This window comes from Canis lupus, chromosome 2, assembly GCF_048164855.1.
Source record: "Canis lupus baileyi chromosome 2, mCanLup2.hap1, whole genome shotgun sequence".
Lineage (NCBI taxonomy): Eukaryota > Metazoa > Chordata > Mammalia > Carnivora > Canidae > Canis > Canis lupus.
The window spans coordinates 55164690-55192571 of record NC_132839.1 but is presented as its reverse complement, the minus strand read 5'-3'; the positions used below and the strand labels follow the sequence as shown (position 1 = coordinate 55192571).

Genomic DNA, 27882 nt, shown 5'->3' with positions numbered 1-27882 from the left:
ACATGATTAAGGCATAATTAATTCTGCTTTTCTAATTGTGACTGATCTTCTTTTAGGTTCTTCCTAACTAATACCAATTAGTTGTTGGAAGGACAATACCTTTTCTCACTTAGAGGGTCCCTACAGTAAGGTTCTGGTAGCAAGCAGAAGAACTAAAAGAAAAAATTTTTTTTAAATTTTATTTTTAAGTAATCTCTACATCCATTGTGGGGCTTTAGCTCACAACCCTGAGATTAAGAGTCACTCTACTGACAGGGCCAACCAAATGCCCCCTAAAAGAAGTTCTTAACTTAGGGGATCAGATTCTTTCTGGGAAGCCATAGGTGGTAGAAAAACACCCGGTTTTTTGTGTTATTGGAGCTTTTGTACACTCACACCTTTGCAGGCTCTTTAAGTTTGGGTTGGGATAGAAGAGTTGTGGGTAATACTATAATATTGATAAGTTCCCTTTGATTCCATTGTCAGGAAAGTAGTTGGCATTACCATGTCCTAATCATATAAATATAACAAGTACCAGGTTTCATTTAAGAGGCACATGATTGTGCTGAATGTCAGGGATCTGATACACAACTCCTTTTGTGTAGTTAGGAAACTGAGAACAGGCGATAACTGATTTCATTTAATTGGGTGAGAAGCAGTTGGCTGTATGGAAGTTGTAAATGGAATTCTTTGTCTTTGATATTAATTTTGGATCATTTGCATCAAGAGCTTCCCAAAGTTGGCCGATTTTTTACAACATTTGAAAAGTTATTTTTAAAATACAGATTCCTAAGCTTTAACTGTATTCCTGCTGATTCAGAATCTCTAGCCTGGGGCCTGGCTGCAGTGGTTTTTGAAAAGCCAGTTGTGTTGGCATTTGTTTTTGCTACCATATAAGTCCAGAAAGAATCTTATATCTGACTGAGAGGGGAGTGGGGTTTGGGAGAATAAGCTAGGTCTGGTTCCCTAAAAAAGGAAAACTCTAAAAAAGGGAAGTCGTTGGAGGATATAACTTATACCTGTTCTCACTCATGCTGTAAGCCTGACTGCTCCTTTTGTTTGGGTCATGGCAGTTAAAGTTTTAGAGGATGTGACTAGAGTTTGAAGCATTTCCTTTTGCTGGGGAATAACTTTCAGAGTTCATCAAAGGAGGAGAAAGGGGGGAGTTAGAGGAAAATGTGCTTAATATTGCCAGGCTCGTCAGCTTAGACTGCATATTTGGTAGAATTGGCTTTTTTAGGCCTCAGCCTAGTTTCTCTGAGCCATTTTGGGAGTGGTTTTAAAAATAATCATCGGAGTTCTAAATTTAACAAGTGAAAGATCTTAATTTAAGTTTGGTCTGTAGTTTTCTTGTGATATCTTTGTGTCTAGTTTTGGTATCAGGGTAATACTGGTCTCACAGATTGAACCGGGAAGTGTTACTTCCTCTTCTAGGTTTAAGAAGAGTTTCTAAAGGACTCATGTCGATTCGTCTTTAAACATTTGCTAGAAGTCACCAGTGAAGCCATATGGTCCTGTTTTTTGGGTTTTCTTTTGTTTTTTGCAGAATGCATGTTTGATTATTAATTCCATGTCTTTATTTGTTATAAGTTTATTCAGATTTTCTTCAAGTATTCTTTATTCCTCCTTCCTTTCTTGTTGCCTTCTGGGAATTCCATTATGCCTATTTTGGTATTATTAATGGTGCCCACAGGTTTCTGAGGCTTGGTTCATTTTTCCTCATTCTTTCTTCATACTGGATTTTTTTTTTTTAAGATTTTATTTATTTATTCATGAGAGACACAGAGAGAGAGAGAGAGAGAGAGAGGCAGAGACCTAGGCAGAGGGTGAACCAGGCTCCATGCAGGGAGCCCGATGTGGGACTCGATCCCAGGACTTCAGGACCATGCCCTGGGCTGAGGGCAGGCGCTAAACCGCTGAACCACCCAGGGATCCCCTTCATACTGGATATTGTGCCTCAGACTGTATAATTTAAATTGAACTATCTTCAAGTTTGCTGGTTCTTTTCTTTTGCATGCTTAAATCTGCTGTGTCCCTCTAGTGAATTTTTCATTTCAGTTATTATACTTTTCAAGTCCAGAATTTCATTTGGCTCTTTTTAAAAAAAATAATTTGTCTCTTGATATTCTCAGGTCAAGTATCCTCCTTATACTTTAAGTTCTTCAGACATAGTTTTCTTGAATTCTTTGAACATATTTAAAATAGCTATTTTGTCTTTGTTTCCTTTTTTTCCTATTTGAATCATGCTTTCTTGTTTCCTTTTTTTTTCCTATTTTGATAGTTTTATAGAATTTTCTTTTTTTCTTTTTTATTCCTTTAAAAATTTTAATTCCAGTATAATTTAACAGAGTGCTACATTAGTTTCAGGTGTACAAGGTAGCGATTCAACAATTTTGTACATTAGTCCTCATCATGATAAGTGATCTTTAATTCCCGTTACCTATTTTCCCCATCCCATAGTCACCTCCCTTCTAGTAACCATCAGTTTGTTCTCCATAATTAAGAGTGTGTTTTTTGGTTTGTGTCTCTTTTTCCCTTTACTCATTTGCTTTGTTTCTTAAATTCGACATATGAGTGAAATCATATGATATATGTCTCTGACTAGCTTATTTTGCTTAGCATTATGCTCTCTAGCTTCATCCATATTGTTGCAAATGGCAAGATTTCATTCTTTTATATGGCTGAATAGTATTTCATTATGTATATATACACCATATCTTCCTTATCCATTCATCTGTTAATGGACACTTGGGCTGCTTCCATAATTTGGCTATTATAAATAATGCTGCAATAAACATAAAGGTGCATATATCTTTTCAAATTAGTATTTTGTATTCTTTGGGTATATTCCTAATATGAAATTACTGGATCATATGGTAGTTCTATTTTAAAATTTTCCTCCTTCAGGGGATCCCTGGGTGGCTCAGCGGTTTAGCACCTGCCCTTTGGCCCAGGGCGTGATCCTGGAGTCCTGGGATCGAGTCCTGTGTCGGGCTCCCGGCATGGAACTTGCTTCTCCCTCCTCCTGTGTCTCTGCCTCTCTCTCTCTCTCTCTCTCTCTCTCTCGCTCTCTCTATGTCTATCATAAATAAATTAAATAAATCTTTAAAAAATAATAATAAAATAAAATTTTCCCCCTTCAAACAAATGATCTCACATATTTGTTACTGAATCAACCTACTCATGCAGAAGCATAGTAACAGGAACCATTTTCCCAATAAAACACGTCTATTGTTCAGGTAGTAGTGATGGTCACAGAGTGATAGGATACAAACATGTGACCTTCAGGCAGCATAAATATGTGTGCCATCTCATGTGCGATCCCTTATAGACCCAGCGTGGTTCTTTTCCAGTCTCTTGGAGTTGTGCCTGCTTTTATTACCAATTTTCATGCATATCCACTGGGTAATGTAACAATTCTTTTGCTGCTTGGCCAGGAGTCGCTTGATCCTGAAACTCTTGTGGGAAGACATGGCGAGGAATGGTCAACTGCACATACCATGATGGGGGAAGAAAAGGAGTTATTTTTAATATTTTGAGGGACCTATATACAGTGTTCTGCAGTAGCTGTACCAGTTTGCATTCCCATCAACAGTGCATCAGGGTTCCTTTTTCTTCACATCCTTGCCAACACTTGTTTCTTGTGGTTTTGATTTTTAGCCATTTGGACAGGTGAGAGTTGATATCTCATTGTGGTTTTGATTTGCATTTCCCTGATGGTTAGTGATGTTGTCATCTTTTCTTGTGTCTGTTAGCCATCTGCATGTTTTTGGAGAAATGTCTCTTCATGTTTTCTGCCCATTTTTAATTGGATTATTTGGTTTTTGGGTATTGAAATGTACAAGTTCTTGATATATTTTGGTTACTAATCCCTTATCAGAAATGTCATCTGCAAATATTTTCTCCTATTCAGTAGGATGTCTTTTAGTTTTGTTGATTGTTTCCTTTGCTTTGCTGATGCTTTTTATTTTTATGTAGTCCTTATAGTTTATTTTTACTTTGGTTTCCCTTGCCTCAGGAGACATATCTAGAAAAATGTTGCTATGATCAATATCAGAGAAATTACTACCTGGGCTCTCTTTTAAGATTTTGCGTTTTTAGGCCTCACGTTTAGGTCTGTAATCCATTTTGAGTTTATTTTTGTGCATGGTGTAAGAAAGCTGTCCAGTTTCATTCTTTTGCATGTAGCTGACCAATTTTCCCAACACCATTTGTTGAAGAGACTTTTTCCATTGCATATTCTTCTCTCTCTTGTTGAAGATTGTGTAATCACCAGTTTATTTCTGGGCCGTTTTGTTCCATTGATCTATGTGTCTGTTTCTGTGCCAGTACCATGCTCTTTTGATTTCAGTAGCTTTGTAGTATAACTTGAAGTCTGGGGTTGTGATATCTTTAGTTTTGTTTTTCTTTTTCAAGATTGCTTTGGCTATTCTAGGTTTTGTGGTTCCATACAGATTTTAGGATTGTATTAGTTTTGTGAAAAAATGCTTTTGGCATTTTGATGGAGATTGCATTAAATCTATAGGTTGCTTTGGGTAGTGTGGATATTTTAACAGTATTTCTTTCTCCTAATCCATGAGCATGGAATGTCTTTCCATTTGTTTGTGTCATCTTCAATTTCTTTCATCAGTGTTTTTTAGTTTTCAGAATTCAGGTCTTTTACCTCCTTGGTTAAGTTTATTCCTGTGGTTTTTATTATTTGGGGGGCAATTGTAAATAGGATTGTTTTCTTGAGTTCTCTTTCTACTGCTTCATTATTAACTATAGAAATACAACAAATTTCTGTATGTTGATCTTGTATTCTACAACATTGCTGAATTCATTTATCAGTTCTAATAGTATTTTGGTGGAATCTTTATGGTTTTCTGTATATGATATCATGTCATCTGCAATAATGAAAGTTTTACTTCTTCCTTACCAATTTGCATGCCTTTTTATTTCTTGTCTGGTTGCTGTGGTTAGGACTTCTAGTACTATATTGAATAACAGTGGTGAGAGTGGACATTCTTTGTCTTGTTCCTGACCTTAGGAGAAAAGTTCTCAGTTTTTCACCATTGAGCATTATATTAGCTGAGGGTGTCTTACATATGGCCTTTATTATATTGAGGTGTATTTCCTCTAAACCTATATTGTTGAGGGTTTTTATCATGAATGGATGTGTACTTGGTCAAATCATTTTTTCTTATTTCTTCACATGTCTTATAATTTGTTGTTGAAAAGTAGACATTTTAATAATAGGGCAACTCTGGAAGCCAGAGTCTACCCCCTTTTCAGGGTTATCTTTGTTACTGTTGTTTGTGACTTTCAGTTCTGTTAGGTCCTGTGTGGCCACTAAAGCCTCTGCTTGATTAGCTAGAGGTCAGTTAATGGTCAGGCAGAGTATTTTTATTTTTATTTTTATTTATTTATTTATTTATTTATTTATTTATTTATTTATTTTTAATATTTTATTCATTTATTCATGAGAGACACAGAGAAGGGCGGGGAAGGCAGAGGGAGAAGCAGGCTCCATGTAGGGAGCCCGATGTGGGATTTGATCGCAGGACCCCAGGATCACGCCCAGGGCTGAAGGCAGATGCTCAACCGCTGAACCACCTGGGCATCCCTATTTATTCTTTATAAGATTTTATTTATTAATAATTAGAGAGTGGGAGCGGAGAGGGAGGACAAGCAAACTCTGGGCTGAGTGTGGACCCCGGCACAGGGCTTAATCCCATGACCCCAAGATCATGAGCTGGGCAGAAACAAAGAGTTGGACATTTAACCAGCTGAGCCCCCCAGGCATCTCAAGGCCGAGTATTTTTAAGTGCTTAGAAGCAGTAAAGCTCCGGCCTTTGCTGAGTGGCAGTGTGCATGTTGGGACACACCGTTAACACTCAGCCAGGCAGTTTACAGTTTTGCCTTAGCCCTCGTTTCATGTTTGCCCAGAATCTCAAGGTCAGCCAGAGGTGAGCCCTTACAGTCTTGCCAGATCTTTTTTGAGCATGTGCACAGTGCACATGTGGATTATGGCCTCCTGGATTCCCATCTCAGGAATATGTCAGAGGCTTTTGAAGCTCTCCATGGACAGCTCATTCTTAAACTTTTTCTTTTTAAGCTTTTTAGTTGACCTATTATTTGCTTAATTTTTTATCTGCTACTATAGACATCTGTGGTATTAAACAAGTGCCTCCTATTGTTTTTGGTAAATTGCCCTGGAGAAAAGGCTATTTGCACTGGGCAAGTTCTTTTTTTTTTTTTTTTTCCCCTGCCCCCCCCACACTGGGCAAGTTCTAAGTCAGCTCTGAAGATAGCCTTCAGAGGCCGTGCTGTGGCCTTCTAGGGATCTACCTAATAAGTCAGCTCATGATAGTTCTCTGGGAATAGATGGGGCTCTGAAGGAGAAGCATGTGTGAGGATAGGGGGGGTGGGTGGGTGTGGTTGTGGGTGGTGAGGGGAGACATAGGAGTGGGGCCATTTAAAGTGCCACAAAGTGCTCGCTTCGGCAGCACATATACTAAAATTGGAATGATACAGAGAAGATTCGCGTGGCCCCTGCGCAAGGATGACACGCAAATTCGTGAAGCGTTCCATATTTTTTAAAAAAGAAAAAAAATAAATAAAGTGCCACAAAGCTCACAGTTGTTACTGCGATTCAACAGCTTTTCTTGGATAAACTTTCTTCTTGCTGCAAGCCTTCGGTTAATTGCTGTAGTTTTGGAAAAGTTGATGATTTTTGCTAGGGTTTGGTTGCTTTTAGGTAGGAGAGGATTTTCAGAGGTCCTTACTCTACTTTCATTGATAGTCACTTCTCTCTTCATTTAAGTTTAGTGTTTTTGGAATTCTTGCTAAAAGTAGATTACTACTCATTGGGTAGTAATAGCTGAATGCCAAGACATGGATATCAGGGATTCTCAAGGAACCCATTTTATAATTGTAATTATGGACTCTGTTCAGAATCTCTGTTCTGCTCCCATACCCTATAGTATGCGTATACACAGACATACTATACTAGTATGCTTGTAGCTAAAAATAAGCTGATATGCACTGGTGCAACTATAACAGTTATTGGAATATTGAAATACTTTTGTTTGGTACACTGCTGCTGTCCCAACCCAGCCACATGTGTACCACACCCAATTTTTGCTCTTTCCCTGAACTTTCACTGTGCAGTAACTAAAGGATTAATATACCTAATCTAGCAAGCCATAGAACTCTGCTCCATTCTGATTATTCAGTGCTTATGTTGTATAGTTGATGCATATGTTATATAGATTCAGATTCATGTATGTGTGTGTTTACATATGTATATAGTATGTTGACATAGTTTATATATGTTTGTAGTTTATAGTATATGGCATGGTATGCATGTTTGATATATAATATTACATGTATTACATATATGTATACACAATATTCTGCAACATAGATTTTGTTTATCACCACACATGCAAATCATGCTACATATAACAGGAGAGACTTCTAAGGAAGTTTTAAGGAGTAAGAAGTACCCTTTAGAGGTGTGCGAGTTTGGCCTTTACACATATACACATACGTATATAATAGCCATTCTTTTGCCCCTTCTCCCTTTCTTTTCCCTGTATTTTGTGGCTTCTCTACCTTTTTTACCTGTAGTCATTGCCCACTTTTTTGGATTCTTATTTCTGGTTTCTCTCTCTTTATGTCTTCTGAAATGGAGCCAGTGTGCTAAGCTTTAGTGTTGTTAGGAGGCAGTAGTTCAGAGTATTTTATATAGCATTTTCACTTTAAATCTTTTTTATCTCAGTATTTCTTCACAATGTCTAGCCCAGAGTTTTAACTCTCTGCTCAATGATTTGTATTAACCTTGGGTGATCTCTTTAGAGTGTGCAGGAGGATCTGGGGCTTTTGTCGTCTTATTGGATCTGATTGGAGCTGAGAGAACTTGTTCTTTCCTTATACTGGAATGAAGTGATTTGTGTCGTCTTTCCTCCTGCCTGGTGAGAGGTATTGCTATATCATTTTTCCCTGACACACTTGAGACACCCATCTATTCTCTTTCTCTTGCCTTCCATACTGTAGCTCTGTTACCTGTTTCTTAGAGGTGTATGCATGGAAGTTTTTATTTTAATTGCTTTGCTTTAGTTTGCCTGGGGCAGAGAAGGCACAACTCTGAATGGTCAGAATTCTTGGTAAGCTGTGCCTTTCTCTGAATGCAAGGAGCATTGTGCCAAACCTCCCAGCTCTGTGTATGGCAGATTCTGCTCAGAGTTATCTGATGTGTGGTCAACTTAAAAGTGAACCCATAAGAGTGTAGTTCTGTGGAAATATTTCTGTTATATTTGAGAGGGTTTTGAGGCTACCTTCTGTTGAAGACTGCACCTCCTCCAGCACTCTAGCATATGATTTCTCAGTTCAAGTTATCACAAACCTGTAGCTGACTCATCGCACTGTGTCACATTGAAACTATTGCATTGCATTTCCAGTATTTAGTCATGTGATTTTAGGGGGGTTGTGTGTGGCCATTTTCTGTTTTCATTAATAGAAAGTGACTAGTGGTAGGAACATACTAACTTCTGCAGCTCTTAGGTGATTTGTTCTTGCATTCTATTTGTCTGTACTCCTCTTTCCCAACAGTCAGTTTCTTAAAATTGGGACAGTGCTTCTTAGGATTCTAAGCCCAGCACTTACCATAATTTACTTAAATGATCTTCCTTCCTTCCTTCCTTCCTTCCTTCCTTCCTTCCTTCCTTCCTTCCTTCCTCCCTCCCTCCCTCCCTCCCTCCCTCCCTCCCTCCCTCCCTTCCTTCCTTCCCTCTCTCTCTTTCTTTCTTCTTTCTTTTTTTTTTCTTTTTAAAGATTTTATTTATTTATTCATGAGAGAGAGAGAGAAAGGCAGCGACATAGACAGAGGGAGAAGCAGGCTCCATGCAGGGAGCCCGACATGGGACTCCATCTGGGGTCTCCAGGATTAGGCCCTGGGTTGAAGGTGGCACTAAACCGCTGAGCCACCTGGGCTGCCCCTTAAATGATCTTTTTCTCTAAACCTCTGCATTTGAAAGGAATAAATCAGTGCTTTCAATGTTTGTTGCCTGCTGTTGGCCTTATCCTGTCACCAATTTGCTTTATAAATTGCAGGAATTTGAGACTGTTTGGCCCTGCTGAGTAAAACACTGTGTCTCCCTCCACTATAATGTGGGAAGATAGTGAAGCCTTCTCTGAGCTTTAGTGACTTTGGCTGTTGGGCCCCATGAGGGCAGTGAAAGGTCCACTTTGCTTTGAAGCCCAGACCCTGCTTCATCTGGCATCGTAGTTATGGTTCCTGCCTACAGTTATCTCATTGGTGCCTTGGCAGATTATATTTTCACCAAGCAGTCCAAATGGACTTGTGATCTGCCATTTACCCCATTTGCTATTAGCTCAAGCCTGAGAAGCAGTTAATTTTGTTGGATCTGCCAGGATCATCTCCAAAATGACTCTGAGCCTGGTCACTTCAAACCTGAGGTGCTTCCCTTCCTGTGGAGAAGGCTGATGTGTTAATCTACTGGATGAGTGCTTTCTATACAGACTTGGAAATATTAGCAAACAGGACCCTGTTGGAGATAGTTGAAACTTCTTCTTTTTTTTTTTTTTTTTAAGATTTTATTTATCCATGAGACACACACACACAGAGGCAGAGACACAGGCAGAGGGAGAAGCAGGCTCCATGCAGGGAGCCCGACATGAGACTCTATCTAGGGTCTCCAGGATCATGCCCTGGGCTGAAGGTGGTGCTAAACCCCTAAGCCACCCAGGCTGCCCGATAGTTGAAACTTCTATAACCTCAGTACGACCATTGAAATCTAAGTTGGTATCAGAAGTTTCCATTTCTGATTCTCATGCTGAGATTAGGAGTATTGATTGTGCTGCCTGTACCCGCGCAGCAGTGAGTACCCAGGGCAAACCCTTGAGCTACTTACCCAAATCAGAGAATGGTAGGTAGTCTTGGAAACTGGAAGATATTAGAGAAGGATATTTCTGCCAATCTAGTTCTGTTTAAAATGCCTCCCAGAGCAAATGATTGCCAATAAGCTACTTATAAAACAAAACAAAAACAAAAAAACGTTGGGGGCCCCTGTGTGGTTCAGTCAGTTAAGCACAGACTCGATTTTGGATCAGGTCATGATCTCAGGGTCATGAGATTGAGCCCTGTATCAGGCTCCATGCTGAGTGAGGAGCCTGCCTAAGATGTTCCCTCTCCCTTTGCACCTCCCTACCATCCAGCTCGTGCACTTTGTCTCAAAAAAAAAGTCAAAGACATTTAGAAAGAGGGAAACTAAGCACCACTTCTATTTCATTTGTGTGTCTCCAATATTCAAGTCAGACTGCACTATGGCCCTGTGAGGCTTTTGTTGTCCATGCTGAGGAAACTAATCACCGTTAATTATATTTTTGTGTGGATTATGTGTTTTTAAGTTTCCAACAACTGATTTAACGTTCACGTTTTAGAATTTAAACTGAGGATATGGAGCATTGCCTGTAATGACACCTGGCTTTACCTCTGATAAAGTCTGATGGTCTAAAAAACAGTAATCATAGAGAATATTAACTTCCTTTCAGTTTTGTTGGCAAAGAGGGCTTTCTACAAAATACTACATATTCATATTCATAGCATGGCCCTAGTCACATTAATGCAGTCCTTAGGCCCCTTCCCTTTTTGGTCCTTTTGCTACTGCTAGTTGCTCTTGACCTCCTGAACCACTTGCCTCCGTCTTCATGTGCCCCTCACCTGCATCTGAGGCATGTCTCCTTGCATCTTTTACCAGTTTTTTGATGCCCAGCGTCTTCCTGTTGACTATTTGATGTGTCCTGTGTTTTTGAAACTTATTCTACATCTGAGTGGGCCTCAGAAGCCACCTTGATCACTTGTACATGATTGTAATGTTGTTTTGCTTTTTAATGGTGTGTAGGAAACACAGGACGAGTCAGCTGTGTTGTGGTTGGATGAAATTCAAGGTGGAATCTGGCAGTCCAACAAAGATACCCAGGAAGCACAGAAGTGTATGTATCACTTGCTTGTTTCTGTTTCTGTGGAGGGGGTGGGGGGGTTGGTGCCATGTTCCCCATCTCAGTATTGAGTTTGATAGAGGGATGGAGTGGGGGCAGGGGGGCGAACAGATTGTGAAGATGTGTGTGCTTTAGACACTTTCTGAACTATTCTGGTGATAATTCTCTTCTGAGACAGTTGCCCTAGGAATATATGCCATTAATGAGGCAGTGGAGAGTGGTGATGTTGCCAAGACACTGAGTGCCCTTCGTTCTCCTGATGTCGGCTTATATGGAGTCATCCCTGAATGTGGTGAAACTTACCAGAGTGACCTTGCTGAAGCTAAGAAGAAAAAACTGGCAGCAGGTGAGTTATGGGGAAATATGTACCTGCGTTGAAAAGAAGAGCTTGAATCTATGAGGGGACAGCTGTAGGGAAAGATACTTTAGTGTAGAAGCACAGTATTTAGGCTTATTTTAAAGCCCCTAAGGAGATAATACCCCTATTTATATATATATATGTATATATATATATAATATTTTTTTTCTCACCTCCCCACCTCCTTGAGGGCAGCTGTGTTAAAAAAGGTCAATTTTCTGAAAAGACAAGAAGGATCCAAATATTTGACTCTTTATCTTTCATAGGGCGTCATTAATTCTGATTGCCTAAGTCTATAGATAGTTAAAAGTCATTTATCTGCAGAAAGAGGGGAATAGAGATAAAATTTTTCATCCTATTGCATGGCTTTTTTGTGTTAACTGGAGAAGCTGAATGTTTGCAGATCTTTTAATCAGAATAGTTTTCTGACACACAAGGTCTTAGATGCAGGCTTTGGAAGGAACAAAGTCAAGGTTAGTTCCACAATTGGATTTCATGTTTCCTTTTTATAACAGAAATGAGTGAACTAAATGAGACATGACAAAGCCATGATTTTAGAGGGACTTAGGATGCCTCTTTACTCTTAGAGATGCAAGGAACAGGCTTTTGGAATGGTTCTATTTAAAGTGTTAACCCTGGCCAGAATAATCCTGCAGTGTTAGATATATGAGTGTGGGAAGTGTGGTCCTGGGTTTCTTTTATCTTTCCTTTATTTTCTGTCAGGAGATAATAACAGCAAGTGGGTGAAGCACTGGGTTAAAGGTGGATACTATTACTATCACAATCTGGAGACCCAGGAAGGAGGATGGGAGGAACCCTCGGACTTTGTGCAGAATTCAATGCAGCTTTCTCGGGAGGAGATCCAGGTAGGTCCCATTTTCTCATGAGAGCAGAGCTGAGAGAATGTGTTCTAGAGCGAATATTAGTGAAGAGGACAGGGGCTATGGTTAGAAGCCTTAGACTAAAATGAAGGCTATGTAATGAACTATGTGGACTAGCTTTTTTCCTAGTGTTTGGGGAATGACTAGGGCCTAAGTTAGTAAAGCATCAGAACTGTAAGATGAAGTCAGGTAAATTGTGTGCTCATTAAAGAAAACTTAGATCAGGAAAAAGGCAAAATGAAAAGTTGTTCTGACTCCTTGTTAAATACAGTTACTATTAATCTCTCTCATTTGCCTTTCCACTCTCTTCTTTCGACTGCTCCACAAATTCCAAACTGCTGTTTTTTAATTTTTTTGAAAGATTTTACTTATTTGAGAGAGAGAGAGCACGTGAGCACAAGCAGGAGGAGGGACAGAGGGGGAGGGAGAAGCAGGCTCTCTTGGAGCAGGAAGCTCAATGTGGGGCTTGATTCCAGGACCCTGGGATCATGACCTGAGCTGAAGGCAGATACTTCACCGACTGAGCCCACCCGGGCACCTGAAACTGCTGTTTTAGAATATAACTTGTACTTTTAAATAAGCATAGCATTTTTTTAATAGCTGCTTTGAAATAGCTTTTTCCCCCATCCTCCGTGTGTTTGCTTATGCTGTTTTTTCTTATTGGAGTTTGCTCACTCATTTGGCAGTTACTTAACACCTTGATTGTAACAGGCTATGGTCTAAGCTATGGATAACACATGTCCCTGCTGTCATGGGATGTTCATTCCCTGCCATCTATATCTGTCAGACTTCTATCCTTCTGGATACAAGCATCTCAAATGTTACATCCTCCATGTTTTGTTTTGTTTTGTTTTTAAGTTTATTTAAGTAATCTCTACACCCTTATGGGGCTCGAACTCAGGACCCTGAGATCAGGAGGCTCATGCTTCTCACACTGAGCCGGCCAGGCACCCCTTCTCAGTGAATCTTTTTAAAATTCTCTTTTCTTTCCCCTCCCAACTTCATTTGAAGCCCCCTCAAAACTTCATATTAATTCAGAATTTAACCAACTTGGATTTTTTTTTAAGATTTTATTTATTTATTCATGAGAGACACAGAGAGAGAAGCAGAGATGTAGGCAGAGGGACAAGCAGGCTCCCTGAGGGGAGCCCGTTGCAGGACTTGATCCCAGGACCCTGGGATCAGGACCTGAGCCAAAGGCAGATACTCAATCACTGAGCTACCCAGGTGCCCCCTCTTGAGCACTCTTCACATTACTTAGTGCTGAGCTAATGCTCATTAAACTAGAATTGTCTAATGAACATTAAAAGAGAGGAAAAGGTTATTGAGGGGAAATTTTCAGTGAGGTCATATTTAGAAATGTTATTTTCATTTCATTTCATTTATTTATTTATTTTAAGTAATCTCTTAAAACTATGGGGCTCAAACTCATGGGGCTTAGGGCTCAAACTCATGACCTTGAAATCAAGAGTCAGGTAGAGGTGCTCTGTGGACTGAGCCAACCAGGCACCCCAAGATGATACTAATAGGCACAAAGATTCCTAGAGAGAGGACAGTAAAGGCCATCTGCTTCCCCAGATCCTGTGTAGAATAATTGTGATACCTACATATGTAAAAAGTGAAATAGTCCCATTATTTAGAGGGCCAGGTTTGTGTCCTATGCTTGAAGTTCTCCTCTTACCTTCCTGGCATTTCATCTTCTCTGCTAATGATTTCACCATGATGAAATTTAAGGAAAGCCCTCAGACTGGGTGAGTGTTCAGTTTGATGTAACAATGTAGCAGAGTCTCTGGCTTCCTGTTGTTCACAGTGTTTTGATGAAAACAGCCCAGAACTGAGTCCTGCAGAGTGAGGTGACAGAGACAAATGCTCTAAAAAACAGTGACGTAGAGGAATGTCTAGGAAGCAGTTAATCTTGTTCTGGAGAAAGCACAGATAATATTTCAGCAGGTGTGGAAAAGAGAAAGGGACTGTGTGTGGGGAAAGGCCCAAAGGACTGGGGAAACATGGGCCATTTATGGGGAGACAAGCACTGCCAGTATGCAAAAAGAGGCTCAAGTTGAATTCAAGGGCTTAACGTGCCACAGTAAGCAAGCCTGGCCACCTCTTTAGCAGAGTGATTTTTAGCTTTTTTTTTGAGTCACTCTTTTGTTTAGCTCATTAACCTCTACAGAGACACTCCTACTTAGTATTTTGCATATGGACCTATATAGAATTTAAAAAAGGGGAAGGGTGTTGCTTCATTTTGGTGCATGAACTAACCTCCCTAAAAAAAGAAAAATAGTGGCCATCAAATTGGATTCTCCCACTCCCCACTTCCTGTACTTTCAGTGAATCTGGATTTTCACTGAATCTGGATTTTCACTGAATCCTTCATCATTTTCTTTTCCAAAACTTATTGTTCATTTTGTCCCTGATTTCATTCTCATTTTTCTAGTTTATTATACAGCTTGTACTCCTCCTCCTCTCATAGTTCTGAAAATTCTTCTATGTCACCTGGATCTGTGCGTTTCTGAATTCAGAGTGGAGAGAAAGAGAGAGAGAGAGAGAGAGAGAGAGAGAGAGAGAGAGTGTGTGTGTGAGAGAGAGAGAGAGAGAGAGAGAGAATGTTCCCCAGGGATCTTGGTAAAGTGCAGATGGATTCTGTGGGTCTGAGATGAGGCCTGGGGATCTGCATTTCTGACCAGCCCTCCAGTGATGCTGATGCCATTGACCCAGGGGTATACTTTTAAGTAGTAGCCTGCATACATACATAGTCTTGTTGCCTTCATTGTAGGGGTTAAAAAAAAAAAAAAAAAAGACAAGTATTTTTAAAGCCTGCGGAACTTTCCTGATTTGGCCTTGCCTACAAACTTGTCACTGTTTCTTCTTGCTGAATGCCTTAAAAGTTAATCTGCCCCTCACTAATTCATTGCCCATTACCACTCACTTAGCTCACAGCAATACAGTTTCCTGTCCAGCCTTTACTTTAGTAAAACTTTTTTTTTTTTTAAGATTTTATTTCAGACAGAAAGTGTGTGAGCAGGAGGTGGGCGGAGAGAGCAGCAGACTCCCCACTCATGATCCCCAGGATCATGACCTGAGCCAAAGGCAGGTGTTTAACTGAGCCATCCAGACACCCTGTAAAACTCTTACTTTAGAACTTCTTGATAGCCTTTTAATTGCCAGGTTCAGTTAGGAAATCTCCTCATATTTGACCTCTCACTGTGTTCTCTTCCTTAAACTTGCAACTCTTTGGCTTCCTTAATGTGATTCTCTTCTGGTTCTCCCACTTCCCTCTTCTCTTCCATCTTAATCTCCCTCGATGCCTGCCTTCGTTCCACTTGAACCACAACAGGATTCCATTGGCCTCCTTCTCCTTTGTTCTTCCTCAGGGGCCTCATTCAGGTCTGTGGTTCCAGCTCGCTCCTTTGTGCTTGTGAACCCCAGATTTTGTACCTCCAGACTCCTCCTTCTAACCACCAGCTCTGCCTTTCTATTTGTCTAGAAGTCCAGCAGACACCTCAGACAGTCTCACAGAAAAACAGGCTGCGATAGTATATAAAGGTGTATTTTTTTCTCACATAAAATAATCCCGGAGTTGGGCAGTCCAGCAAAGGTGTGGTGGCTCCACCGTGGCATCTGTTCCCAGGGTCCATCTGTCTTTCTGCTCTGACATTCTTACCATGTGGTTTCCACTCTCAAGGTCACCTTGTCATCCAGAATGACAGCTTGGAGCTCCTTCCATCCAGTTACCAGGCAGAGTAGGAGGAAGCGAAGGAGAGCAAAGAAGGCATGAGGCCAGCTGTCTCTCTCTTAAGCAGCTTTCCCAAAGGTCTTCCCGAACTACTTCTGCTTACACTGCATGGGCCACTTACATCCCCAGCTTATGTAGTCTTTTAACTGTATGTGCTATTGGCCAGAAAAACCTATCAAGGCTCTGATACCAAGGAAAATGGGGGGGTGGGGGGGAATAACCAGATGTTCTTGCTGCCCCCACTCAGACCTGGGTCACCCCTTCCTTGGATTACAGTAACCACATTCTGATTCACCCGTTGACACCAACCTGCCAGCTCCTCTGATAACAGTGCTGCTTTTCTAAAAATAAGACTCCTGGCTGGATTCCTTTGTTGGAAATTTTGCCGGTTCTCCAGTGCCTGTGGTCACAGCCCACATGCTCTAGGCTACTTGTCAGGGCCATTTGCAATCCAGCCACTTCCCCCTGCTTCCTTCCTCCACTGTGAGCATTGTAGGGGCTTCTGGGACTTGGTACCCAGCCCTGTGTTGTACCTGCCACTCCGTCCTCTCGTCCGAATGCAGTTCTCGGCAGTCAGTGTTGGCCCTGAGAAATAGATTTGACATCTTCATTCCTACAGCCCCCTACTGTGGGACAGACTTGGAAAGCCCTGAGGGTCGGTGTGTGCGCTGTGGGTGAGATTGGTTAAAGTTGTGTCCATTCTCTGCTATGTATGTCTCCCAATATGGCTGAATGCCTTTTCAGAGCTCCATCTCTGGGGTGACAGCTGCATACAACCGAGAACAGCTTTGGCTAGCCAATGAAGGCTTGATCACCAGGCTGCAGGCTTGCTGCCGTGGATACTTGGTTCGACAGGAATTCCGATCCAGGATGAACTTCCTGAAGAAACAAATCCCTGCCATCACCTGCATTCAGGTATCCAGAGCCCGTTCTGCAGGCAGCCAGTGGGATTCCAGAGCAGGGGTAGTAGGCAGACAGCTCTTAGAATCAAATGAGAGTGATTATTGCCCTCTGACTTCTTGGTCTCTCCTTTTTTTTTGACAAGTGCATCCTCTTTATTACTGATACAATCACAATAATCAAAGTGTGCTAGATGGGGTAGTGGTGAGTTGTCCAGCCCAGAGGCAGTTCTTGGGTAATTTATAACACCATTCCTTTGTGTCAGATTTGAATATTGAGGGGAAACAGCTGTGGTTTGATTACAGTGACAGGGTAGTGGCATCACGGGAAAAATTTTGAGTTAGGAATTAAGGCCCCGCCCTGCCAGGGAGTGCTAAGCCTCCTCTTAAGTTGCTTCTTCATCTGTGCATGGGGATACTAACATTTATCGTCTTCACCTGATTTGCTGTAAGGAGCCAAGAAGAGAACTTGTGTGGGTGCCCTTAATAGGAATGAAGGGCTATGGCAATATTAGGGAAGTGGGAGGTAGCCATGTGCCCTCCAGTACAGCCCGTGCCCTCATTCCCCTGTCACTGCTGGGCATAGTCCTTTGGAAGTTTCATCATGAATTGCTCTTGGGTAATCGATGAAGATGAGATTTTTTTACTTCCTCTGATCCTTGGGAAGTAATATATCAACTATAACTTTTGATGATTTCAGTCACAATGGAGAGGTTACAAGCAGAAGAAGGCATATCAGGACCGCTTAGCTTACCTGCGTGCCCACAAAGATGAAGTTGTAAAGGTATAGTAGTCCCATAGTGTTTCTCAGTGTGGAGTTTTGAGTGCACTAGGTCTTGAGAAGAAGGACTGTCCTAATTTTCAGGCTCTGTCTTCCACAGATTCAGTCCCTGACTAGGATGCACCAAGCTAGAAAGCGCTATAGAGATCGCCTGCAGTATTTCCGAGACCATGTAAGTACCCTTGGGTATAAGGACCAGTAGAATTCGTTTTGCTGTATTTTTGATGAACAAACAAAGGAATTTCTTCTTCTTTGTTGCTTAGATAAATGACATTATCAAAATCCAGGCTTTTATTCGGGCAAACAAAGCTCGTGATGACTACAAGACTCTCAGTGAGTAACTGTGCTCGGCAGACAGGAGTTGAGGCCGTGGTTGAGAGCCATCAGGTTCTGGGTATTCTCCACGGATCTCTTTTCTGGTCCTGAAGGCAAGGCTTGGGGGCTAGGGTGCTGCTCGTGACGTAAGTCTCTCCATTAACCCGTGGCTACATGTCTTGCTGCTTGCTGTATTAACCTGTGGCATGACCAAAAAGACTGCACTTGCTGGTTGTCTTTGCATATCTCAAAAATAAACATCTTATGTGTGTATAAAGTTATTATTTCAAGACAATGCTGACATTTCCCCAAGACTTAGAACTTTTTCTGGTAATTCCATTACCCATCTCACACGTTCTTTCTTTCTGTTAGTCAATGCCGAGGACCCTCCTATGATTGTGGTCCGAAAATTTGTCCACCTGCTTGACCAAAGTGACCAAGATTTTCAGGAGGAGCTTGATCTGATGAAGATGAGAGAAGAGGTCATTACCCTCATTCGTTCTAACCAGCAGCTGGAGAATGACCTCAATCTCATGGATATCAAAATTGGACTGCTCGTGAAAAATAAAATCACACTGCAGGTATGGTCCAGCGCCAGCAGAGGCCTCGGGGCCCTTCGTCCTACTCAGTACCCCCTGCCTCACCTATTCTGACTTGCAGGGAGGGTGGAGGCTGGCTTTCTTCTTGGCTAATGCCACATATCCTTTAAAAATTACGTAGGAAACTAAATAACTCAGTAGTGAAATTTTAAATAGAGAAAAGGATTTAATTAAAGGATTAAAGGATTTAATCATAAACACTATTTTTAATGGCAGCACCCATCAGACATTTAGGTTGTTTTTCAAGTTTTTATTACAAATAACATTGCAGTTAATGTCTCAGTGAATATGTAGCTTTTATGGTATTTAAGACTGTATTTTTATTATAGATTCCCAGAAGCTGGTTTCCTGAGTACTTGGATGTTTTTATGGTGCAAGTTCTTAATAGGGAGGTGGAAGTAAGAGATTTGATTGGTGTGCTGAAGATAGGGTACAGTGTAGTGATTCTAAAATAGTTAATGGGATCTGCCAGTGCAGCAGATGTATTTTTTTTTTTTTTTTGGTGCTAAATGACCTTTCCTACAGTATCCAGTTTCATCTTTCAAAGCTTTTTGATTTATGTGTATGCTTTCGTTTCCAGGATGTGGTTTCCCACAGTAAAAAACTTACCAAGAAAAATAAGGAACAGTTGTCTGATATGATGATGCTGAATAAGCAGAAGGGAGGTCTCAAGGCATTGAGCAAGGAGAAGAGAGAAAAACTGGAAGCTTATCAACACCTGTTTTATTTATTGCAGGTGAGTGGCTGGAGTTGATCTTGTAAGATTTAGCTTATTTCCCACAAGGAAGCCTTTCCCATACATCTCTATTTCTGGCTTCCACTAAGGGGTAAGGAAAGAGCTGTGTTATTTTTATTTATTACTAATGCACATTCTAATCCTTCAAGTTTAAAAGAACTTGAATATTTGTGCCAGCCTTTATATTACCTAGAAATTACTTATTCCTTGGTTTTATTTCAGACCAACCCCACCTATCTGGCGAAGCTGATTTTTCAGATGCCCCAGAACAAGTCCACCAAGTTCATGGACTCTGTAATCTTTACCCTATACAACTACGCATCCAACCAGCGAGAGGAGTACCTGCTCCTTCGGCTCTTTAAGACAGCACTCCAGGAGGAGATCAAGTATGAATGGGTTGCTGCTGGGCATGGGACCTGTCCCACCATCACTCACACTCACAGTTTGAGAGTCAGGCCTGCCCATACCACTGCCTGACCTCAGTTAACACCATGATCTATGTGAGATGCATACTTGAGAGAAGCTTCTAGTTTTTACATCACGAGTCTAATATGTTGCTGCTTCAGGGAGGTGGTAGATTAAGAGATTTACTAAAGTGATTTTAGGAAGATTCTATATTAAGATATGATTTTTAAAGAACTGATCCAAACATGAAGATTCCACATATTTATCTAATAAAGGACCATTCATGTTCCCATGATTGAGTCTGCAAACAACAGGAGGGTCCTGGATTCAGGTTTGTCAGGGAATGTTTCTAGAGAAAGAGCACTCTTTCAGCTGTTTCTCTTTCTGGAGGATGGAGCCTTTCTTTAAGTAGAAACTCTGTCTTTACATTAATAGATTCTGTGATTATGGGATCCCTGGGTGGCGCAGTGGTTTGGCGCCTGCCTTTGGCCCAGGGCACGATCCTGGAGACCCGGGATTGAATCCCATGTCGGGCTCCCGGTGCATGGAGCCTGCTTCTCCCTCTGCCTGTGTCTCTGCCTCTCTCTCTCTCTCTCTGTGACTATCATAAATAAATTAAAAAAAAAAAAAAGATTCTGTGATTAGTTTAAGTTTGTATCTGATGTTTTATAGGTCAAAAGTTGATCAAGTTCAAGAGATCGTGACAGGAAATCCTACAGTTATTAAGATGGTTGTGAGTTTCAACCGAGGTGCCCGGGGCCAGAATGCCCTTAGACAGATCCTGGCCCCTGTCGTGAAGGAGATTATGGATGACAAGTCTCTCAACATCAAAACTGACCCTGTGGATATATACAAATCTTGGGTCAATCAGATGGAGTCTCAGACGGGAGAAGCAAGGTATGGTAACAACTGCAACATCTTTTCCTTTCCTATTTTCATGATTTTCTTTTTTAAGCAGTTAACCTTTGATTTGTAATGTTCAAATAGCTTTTCCTTAGAAACCTCTTCTTTAAATTTTTGACCTGGTAATTGATCCATATACTCAGCAAATTACTTATTGAGTGCTTATTGTGTGCCAGGCACTGTGTTAGATATATACATATAGTAATACAGTAATGAACAAAACAGGCTCTCTGCCCCCTGTTCATAGTTTATTGCATGGGAGAGACAGGTGCATAAAAATGAAATTACAAATTAACAATTTTACCAAGCCTTGCCTGGGGAACTATAATGGAAAATTGCAAGAGGGAGCCAGCTCAGGCAGAGTGGGTAGGGAAAGCCTCTCTGAGAAGGTGAAATTTCATTTAGCTGAAACCTAAAGATTAAGATGGGGCCAGACTTGCTGAGAGCTTGGAGCAGAGTATTCATGCCCGAAGGTGGAAGGAGCTTGGGAGTCCAGGACCTAAAGGGACACTGACATCACTGAAGATGCAGTTGGATGGGAAGACTTCTGTGTGTGAGATCACCGTGTTTCATTAAAGAGCTGCGGGGACTCTGGGGGTAGCTCAGTGGTTGAGCATCTGCCTTTGGCTCAGGGTGTGATCCCGGAGTCCCGAGATCGAGTCCCACAATAGGCTCCCTATAGGAGCCTGCTTATCCCTCTGCCTATGTCTCTGCCTCTCTCTCTCTCTGTCTCTCATGAATAAATAAATAAAACCATTTTTAAAAAAGAAAGAGCTGGAGGGATCCCTGGGTGGCTCAGCAGTTTGGCGCCTGCCTTTTGCCCAGGGCGTGATCCTGGAGTCCCGGGATCGGGTCCTGCATCAGGCTCCCTGTGTGGAGCCTGCTTCTCCCTCTGCCTGTGTCTCTGCCTCTGTGTGTGTTAAATCAATCAGTCAATCAATCTTTAAAAGAAAAAAAAATAATAAAGATCTGGGGATGGTGTGGGGCTGCCCTTGAATCCTGGGGGAGGGTTGGGCCAGGATGGGAGTTGAACCACCAACATTAACATATCTAAAGAAAGGTGTGTCAGTCTGATGTGCATAATGCTGGGAAAATAAAGGTCAGAGAGCCAGCATGTTTCTGGTTTTATCCAGCTTGAGTGAGGACAAGAGAGGGTTGAGCAGCTTGGTCAAGGGTGGTTTCTCCCGGTTGTTGTAGAGAGTTAGGTCTTGCGTGAAGTTTTCTGGAGCTGAGGAGTGGCTCTCCGTACTGTTGCTACTCAAAGTGTGCTCTGAACCAGTAAGTGAAAAATCCACTGTGTCTCTCAGCACATTGCTTAGTTCAGCTGGTTTTTTTCATAGCCAGATTTACTAGGGAAGGACCTAGTGTGTTGATTACATCTGGCTCAGGCCTCTTCCCATCCTGGACTGATCTATAGACTGGTACCAGCTCATACTTTGAATAGTGCTGCTCAGCATCATGCTCCTTTCCAGGTACCTGGCCCCCAGGCAAAGAGGAAGGTGCACTCTGGGTAGAGAACAGACATTCTACTGACTGAAAGGGCCTTAGCCCCTGTTGGGATCATCCAGCACCTGATCCATTTCTCAGTAATGTGTCAATCTGTTACCTGGAGGGCAGCCCTGGTGGCGCAGCAGTTTGGCGCCGCCTGCAGCCCGGGGTGTGATCCTGGAGACCCTGGATCCAGTCCCACGTCGGGCTCCCTGCATGGAGCCTGCTTCTCCCTCTGCCTGTGTCTCTGCCTCTCTCTCTCTCTCTCTCTCTCTCTCTCTCTCTCTCTCTCTGGGTCTCTCTGAATAAATAAATAAATAAAATCTTTTAAAAAAAAATCTGTTACCTGGAGGCAGATCATTGCTGATGTAGTGAAAAGTCCATTTTTGTTTTGCCTTGTACTCCTCAGGCTCAAATCTTGGAATGTGGCCAACAGATTCAGTACTCGCCTGGGAAGTTTTGCTGGCAACCCAGGCCATCCTTAGATGACAGGGCACTGACTGGCTCAAGGGTACTAAGATATCCTTCTCGCAGTCCATGAGTCCATTTTAGATCAAAGTTCTAGTAGACATTTCAGGGTTTTTTTTTCTTCTGACTATCACAAACTGGTGTCTTACTTTGTTTTTCATAAAATGGAAATTGGTTTCAACACATTCTTGCTACTGATATCTGGAAGGTGCAGTGGGTGCCCATCCTTCCTGTAGGTATCATGGATCCTTGAGCTTAGACCACCAGATACAGAGCAGACTGAGCCTGGTTCCCTCTAGAGAATTTCACCTCTAAAATCTGAGGAATGTAACATTCTGCTTTGTTGAGTATGTGTATTACCTTTCTCATTACTACTTCTTTTTTTAAAATTTTAAAAAATATTTTATTTATTCATGAGAGACACAGAGAGAGAGAGAGGCAGAGACACAGGCAGAGGGAGAAGCAGGCTCCCTGCTGGGAGCCCAATGCAGGACTCGATCCCAGTACCGTGGGATCACGCCCTGGGCTGAATGAAAGCGGCGCTAAACTGCTGAGCCACCCGGGCTGCCCGCATTACTACTTTTTATAAAATGTCGTTTACACATAAAGTTACACAGTTTATTGATAGAAAAGAGGTATGGAACACAGCTTACAAATAATAAAATATATGATAATCTTATTTAACCAACAGAAATTGACTCTCTCCTTGTTCAGGAGACCAGAAATCTGAAATCAGTACCAGTGGGCGGAGAGCACCATGTCAGCAGGGCTGAGCTCCCCAGGAGGCTCTAGGGCAAAATTCGTTCCTTGCCTCTTCACTCTCTGGGGGCTGTTGGCATCCTTGGCTTGTGGCCCGATCACTGTAATCCGTTGCTGTGGTCACATTGCTGCCTCTCCTGGGTATGCCAAGTCTCCCCCTGCCTCTGTCTTGATGGGACCCAGACCACCCAGCTTATCTAGGATCATCCTTACTACTTTTTGACCTCATTGACGGTTCTGGAACCTTGGCCCCTGCATTTCATTTTTGTCTTTCAGTCCCTCCTATCTTCCCCAATTAAGCCTAGCATGCCTGCTGTTTTCCTGCCTGTTTCTTCAAGCTCCATACTCTCTCCCTGAGGGATCTTAATAGCTCTTCAGGCTTCAGTTCCTCTATGTATCTGTCACTTCCCTCACCAGTACCCAGAGGGTCACCAATTCCCACTGACTGTGTCCCCATAGCATCTCAGACCTGTCCCCTTGGTCCCCACTGCTGCATCCTTGTTTGTGCCCTCATCATGTCTTGATCAGGCTGTGGCACTGACCCATCTCTTCATCTGTGACTATCCATCTTTCATTCATTCTTCATGGGGGACCAGAGAAATCTTCCTCAAATTCATGTCTGCTACCTGTTAGTAGCTCTCCCTGGCTTCTAGGAGAATGCAGACCTTAGTGTTATATACAGGGCTCTCCACAAGCTGGCCCCTCTTTACTCGACCACCTTGTTTCTCCTTCTCTTCCATTGTTTTGCTTTTGATATTCCTTCCTGGAAGACAGTTTTTTTCCCCCTTTATCCTGAATTCAGGTGTCCTTTCCTTAAGTTTTCCTCAATTCCTCCCATCTGTGTGGCAGCCCCTTGTCTGTGAATCTGTGTCACAATATGTTTACTGGTATCTGTGTGTCTCTCCTACCAGATTGTGAGAGACTCAGGAGCTATCATGTCTTATGTACCTTTTATCCCAAGGGCCTATCATAGTGCCTGGAACATCGTGATAGGCACCCAGTTCACAGCTGAAAACCAGAGCTCAGCATCTGGCGCTACCATTTAGCAGCTCTGTGAGCAACGAACAACTTACCTTATCTCTCTGGGTCTGTTTCTGAAAGACACAGTCCTGCCTCAGGCTGCTCCTGGCTGTTAACTAACACAGTTGGGGATGATTTTTACTTTCCCAGCAAACTACCCTATGATGTGACCCCTGAGCAGGCTCTGGCTCATGAAGAGGTCAAGACACGTCTAGACAACTCCATCAGGAACATGCGGGCAGTGACAGACAAGTTCCTCTCAGCCATCATCAGCTCTGTGGACAAAATCCCGTGAGTGCCATGGGTTGTGACCCCAGATAGAGCCCAGTATGACTCCCCCCGCCCCCATCCAGTATGATGCCTCCAGTATGACTGTCCCCTCGGTACGATCCCCCTCAGTATGACTCCCCCACCGGTATGATCCCCCTCAGTATGACTGCCCCCACACCTAGTATGACTGGCACCCCTGTTCCGGCCGCTCTCATGGCAGTCTGTCCATCCCACAGGTATGGGATGCGCTTCATTGCCAAAGTGCTGAAGGACTCATTACATGAGAAGTTCCCTGATGCTGGTGAGGATGAGCTGCTAAAGGTAAGAATCTGGACATTGGCACGTCCTTGTCCTTCCAGTAGCCCTTTGAGGAAAAAGTTAGAAAACAAGGCCCAACCTGAGAGCTTCAGCAAGTGTGCAAGCGCAGGTTCCAGCAGTAGTTTGCCATTGGCGGTGAGCTCTTGAAAATGATTGTAAATAGTAAATGATACCTCTCCTAGTCCCTGTGTAGTTCCCTTATTGTTTGGCACACAGACATCAAACAAGTAGAGGAGGTGACTTTCCTGTCTTGAGAGAATTTCTCCGAGTCCTGTCTTTTCGCTGAAGAATTGCACCCTCTGCTGGTGGCGGGGTGAATGGCAGCAAGCACCGTGGTTTCTGCTAAGGCTGTTGCTGATCACTCTTTTTCTTACTTGGCTGTGCTCCTTCCTTTCCCCCCCTTAATCTGAACGCTTTTTTCTTCTCTCTCCTAGTTCTGTGCTTTCCTACAATGAGGCCTCGATTCTAGACTTTCTATTCAGGTGAATTAAATTTTTTTGTTTTGTTTTTTGGAATGAAACTCCAGGGGAAATGCTGTGACTGTCCTTGAATTCTTCTGTGGAGGAGATGTGTGTTGAGTGGCTTTAATTTCAGAGGCATGAACTTGTCCACCACTAAAGTCAGCAGCATGAGGATGGGGTGTGTGTGAACATATAACACATTGCTAATTAGGTCACGTGGGTGATAGTAGCCTTATTTGCTGCCCTGATATGTGAACAAAGGATGCCCTAAAACGCTTAGTGACAGATTTTAAGTCTATAGTGATTACCTTCTGGACCTGCTCTTTCATTATAGTGATATTTGGTTCTGTTATTTTCTTTTTGTCTGCATCCAACCGAGGGATCTTCTGTTGTTTTAGTTTCAGCCTCGAGAGAAAGTGTGTGCATGCGTGCATGCATGCATGTGTGTGTATGCGTGCATAGTGTTTTACTTTTCCTCACAGGACTGCATTTTCTGGTTTTCTTTGCTAGCAAAGTCATTTGTGGCTTACCTGGTGGAGTGGTTTTTCACAGCTGTCTTTCTTTTTCATCTGTTCCCAGATTATTGGTAATTTGCTTTACTATCGATACATGAATCCTGCCATCGTTGCTCCTGATGCCTTTGACATCATTGACCTGTCGGCAGGAGGCCAGCTCACCACAGACCAACGCCGAAATCTGGGCTCCATTGCAAAGATGCTCCAGCATGCAGCTTCCAATAAGATGTTTCTGGGAGATAATGCTCACCTGGGCATCATTAATGAGTATCTCTCCCAGTCCTACCAGAAATTCAGGTAGGGGAAAAGGAATAAGGTACTTAAAAGGTCCTGTGGGTGTGTTTCTATCTCTGAATGTCAGGACAAGATTAAATACATACTTGACTTTGCCTGGGCCCTGCCATACTATAGGATAGGTGTTTGATATGCTCATAGCCCCTGGAGGGTGGTAAAGGGGATTTTGAGCTGTTAAAATGTATTCCAACAAAATAGACCGCACTTAACATAAATGCAGTGAATCCACATTAGGCATGTGTTACTTTGTAATCAGCAAAGAATCAAGAGTGCTTTCAACATTAGTAAATTAAACATCCAGTTCTGAGTTCATGGCATTGTCTTAGAGATAAAGTTGGTTTGCCTAATGACTCCGGTATTCGCAAACTGTTTTAAATGATGGGTGAGCGGTTCTTGTGGGTGGAATTAAAACTGGGTGGAGGGAGAAGTTATTAGAACCACCACCCCAAGGCCATGAAGCCCAGCGGACATGTGTAACTTCTTTGGAATCAACGGCCTTGCCTGGCTTCTCTTTGAACTCATTGCTCCAGAGGTTTGTGGGATGTCCTCTGGCCAGCTTTTCACATATGTGTCACCCAAGGGTCTGGCTCTCATGTTTATTTTCAGACGGTTTTTCCAAACTGCTTGTGATGTCCCCGAGCTTCAGGATAAATTTAATGTGGATGAATATTCTGATTTAGTGACCCTCACCAAACCAGTGATCTACATTTCCATTGGTGAAATCATCAACACCCATACTGTAAGTATTTTTTCTTTAATTACTTAGTTTCATTGCTCTAGCCTTAATTGCCTCCCCTGGGTGCTGCTTACCATCTCTGGAAAGCCAGATACCTTACCTTCCTTTGATCTTGCAGACCTCACATCTGCCTTGCTGTTTCTTTCTTTGTGTATTAAAAAGACCTTCTAAATATCTCAAAGTGATCCCAGGCCCTCTACATCAGAGTCACCTGGGCTGATAGTCACAAATGAAGTTTCCGGACCCCACCACAGGCCTGCTGAAACAGTCTCCATGGGTGGGCTGCATAGTCTCCATTGTGAGCACCCATCTAGGGACTTGATAAAATACTGTTTTTACTTCTTCTGTTTATCCTGGCCCTCGGTGTTATTTTTCTAGCATCTGAAATACCCACTTTTTCCTCTGTGGCCCTTAGGATTGATTTTCCCTTGAGTGTTCCTCTTTTCCTCAATATTTTTATAATTCATTCCTTTCTCCTTCGGGGGTATATAGAACAGGAAGTGAAGAAGTATATAAAATGTAAGGGAAATTTCTGAGGGCATCTCCTAGGGTAATAGTATCTTAAGTCTGCTTGAGAACCCTTAATATGGGGACAACATGGATCCTGTGCACTTTTCTCTGAACTAGGAGATGCCGTATATGGTACACATTAAGTATAAGTATGCATGTGAGTTATTTGAACTGGTTGTAGGTACGTTGGTGACTTTGAACATAGAAGTCTGTAGTTTTGTTGTTCTCTCCCTTGTAGGGTCCACTTAAATCCCTTGTATCTACAAGGTTGAGAGAGTACCGGTATTTCCTCTCCATGCATTATCCCATAAGTCATTCAACAGAGGCCAGCACGATGCTTTGTAGTATATCATTTACTTACGTTAGTTTGCTGAGGATGGCCTGCCAGTTCTTTGAATGCAGGAGCTTTGTTATCTGACCCCTTGTATGCTGTTTGGCCTTGTTGGT

At 42.2% G+C, this 27882-nt stretch overlaps 1 protein-coding gene and 1 non-coding gene across 2 annotated transcripts in view; both read left to right on the top strand.

The window, feature by feature from the left end:
- The window catches only part of IQGAP1 (IQ motif containing GTPase activating protein 1), a 109017-nt gene that overhangs the window by 66604 nt on the left and 14531 nt on the right, over positions 1-27882 (top strand). The window contains exons 16-30 of the mRNA XM_072800711.1: positions 10887-10977; positions 11162-11329; positions 12065-12207; positions 16703-16873; positions 17558-17641; positions 17739-17810; positions 17902-17971; positions 18326-18534; positions 19133-19288; positions 19511-19674; positions 20366-20590; positions 24482-24622; positions 24838-24922; positions 25960-26192; positions 26796-26928. Coding sequence (XP_072656812.1) covers positions 10887-10977; positions 11162-11329; positions 12065-12207; positions 16703-16873; positions 17558-17641; positions 17739-17810; positions 17902-17971; positions 18326-18534; positions 19133-19288; positions 19511-19674; positions 20366-20590; positions 24482-24622; positions 24838-24922; positions 25960-26192; positions 26796-26928 — 2145 coding nt within the window. The remainder of the gene's footprint in view (positions 1-10886; positions 10978-11161; positions 11330-12064; positions 12208-16702; positions 16874-17557; positions 17642-17738; positions 17811-17901; positions 17972-18325; positions 18535-19132; positions 19289-19510; positions 19675-20365; positions 20591-24481; positions 24623-24837; positions 24923-25959; positions 26193-26795; positions 26929-27882) is intronic.
- LOC140624075 (U6 spliceosomal RNA) lies at positions 6452-6558 on the top strand. The gene has a single exon (XR_012023614.1). It is a non-coding gene; the product is annotated as a U6 spliceosomal RNA (small nuclear RNA).